We start from the raw sequence: 925 nt of genomic DNA, 5'->3' as shown, positions 1-925 counted from the left end.
CCCCCCCCCTCTCTTTCCAACGTCCACTTGAGGATTCAACAGTAGACCACCACATGTGTGTATTGTGTGGTTCAAATAGACGAGAGTCACCGAGGAGTCTCCTGCTGCACACACTTTTAATTCATCACACGGACTTGCTCATTAGGAAATTCATTCGAACAAAAGAACAACAGATCAGTGTACTCAGAAATTGTTTGCACCTCCACGAACCAAACGCTTCAAAATCATGACACAACTATGAATACAGGGAGAAAGTGCCAGTAACATATAAAGGAATCATCGAGTACACGTATTTTACTGTTAACACTGTGTGGGTGGCTCTACACGTTGTTGGGAGGTTGTCACGGTGAACTCACCTCCTCCTCGCTCCGTCCTGCAGCCGCCGATGTCTCTCTCCGGTGCCGTGTGATGGATCGGCGCCTCCCGGGACTTGTCCAGGATGTCAGGCGCGGGGGTGACACCTCGATCGCCCGGCTCGCGCATTCGGATTCCGCAGACTCATCCTTTGGCAAGTAGGAGTAGTCACTATTCCACTGAAAAAAAAAAGAACGCAGAGCATGAAAGAGGTACAAGGAGAACGAAAGCAAAACAAAAAGAGAGAGAGAGACGCGACGTTGTATAAATTTTCCACGCCATTCCCCTTCCGGGCTGCTTGCCGCTCTCGCTCTCGAACAGATGAGAACCGTTTCGACAAGACGCAGCATGAAGAAGTGCGGAGGCGGGCTCAAGGAGCGCGACACTATCCACAAACTGTGCCGACCAAACGAAACGGCGCAAAATGGTAATTCACCTGGATATGGTGCTATAATTAATTGGCAACGCATCGCTATCCCGACTCGGCTTATCGCGGGCGAATGGCCACAGGATGGCCACACGGTTGAGCTGTCTCTAGGCCTGCTGGCCGGGGGGCGGCCGGGGGCGGGGG

The 925-nt window shown here is 52.3% G+C and overlaps 1 protein-coding gene across 1 annotated transcript in view; it reads right to left on the bottom strand.

Annotated features, from left to right (window-relative positions):
• Window positions 1-925, bottom strand: part of LOC127751300 (uncharacterized) — a 174135-nt gene that overhangs the window by 63888 nt on the left and 109322 nt on the right. The window contains exon 3 of the mRNA XM_052274639.1: window positions 357-533. Within this exon, the coding sequence (XP_052130599.1) occupies window positions 357-533 (177 nt within the window). The remainder of the gene's footprint in view (window positions 1-356; window positions 534-925) is intronic.

The sequence above is a fragment of the Frankliniella occidentalis genome, unplaced genomic scaffold (assembly GCF_000697945.3).
Source record: "Frankliniella occidentalis isolate FOCC.00 unplaced genomic scaffold, Focc_3.1 Scaffold1, whole genome shotgun sequence".
Lineage (NCBI taxonomy): Eukaryota > Metazoa > Arthropoda > Insecta > Thysanoptera > Thripidae > Frankliniella > Frankliniella occidentalis.
This window is presented reverse-complemented; position numbering and strand designations above follow the sequence as displayed.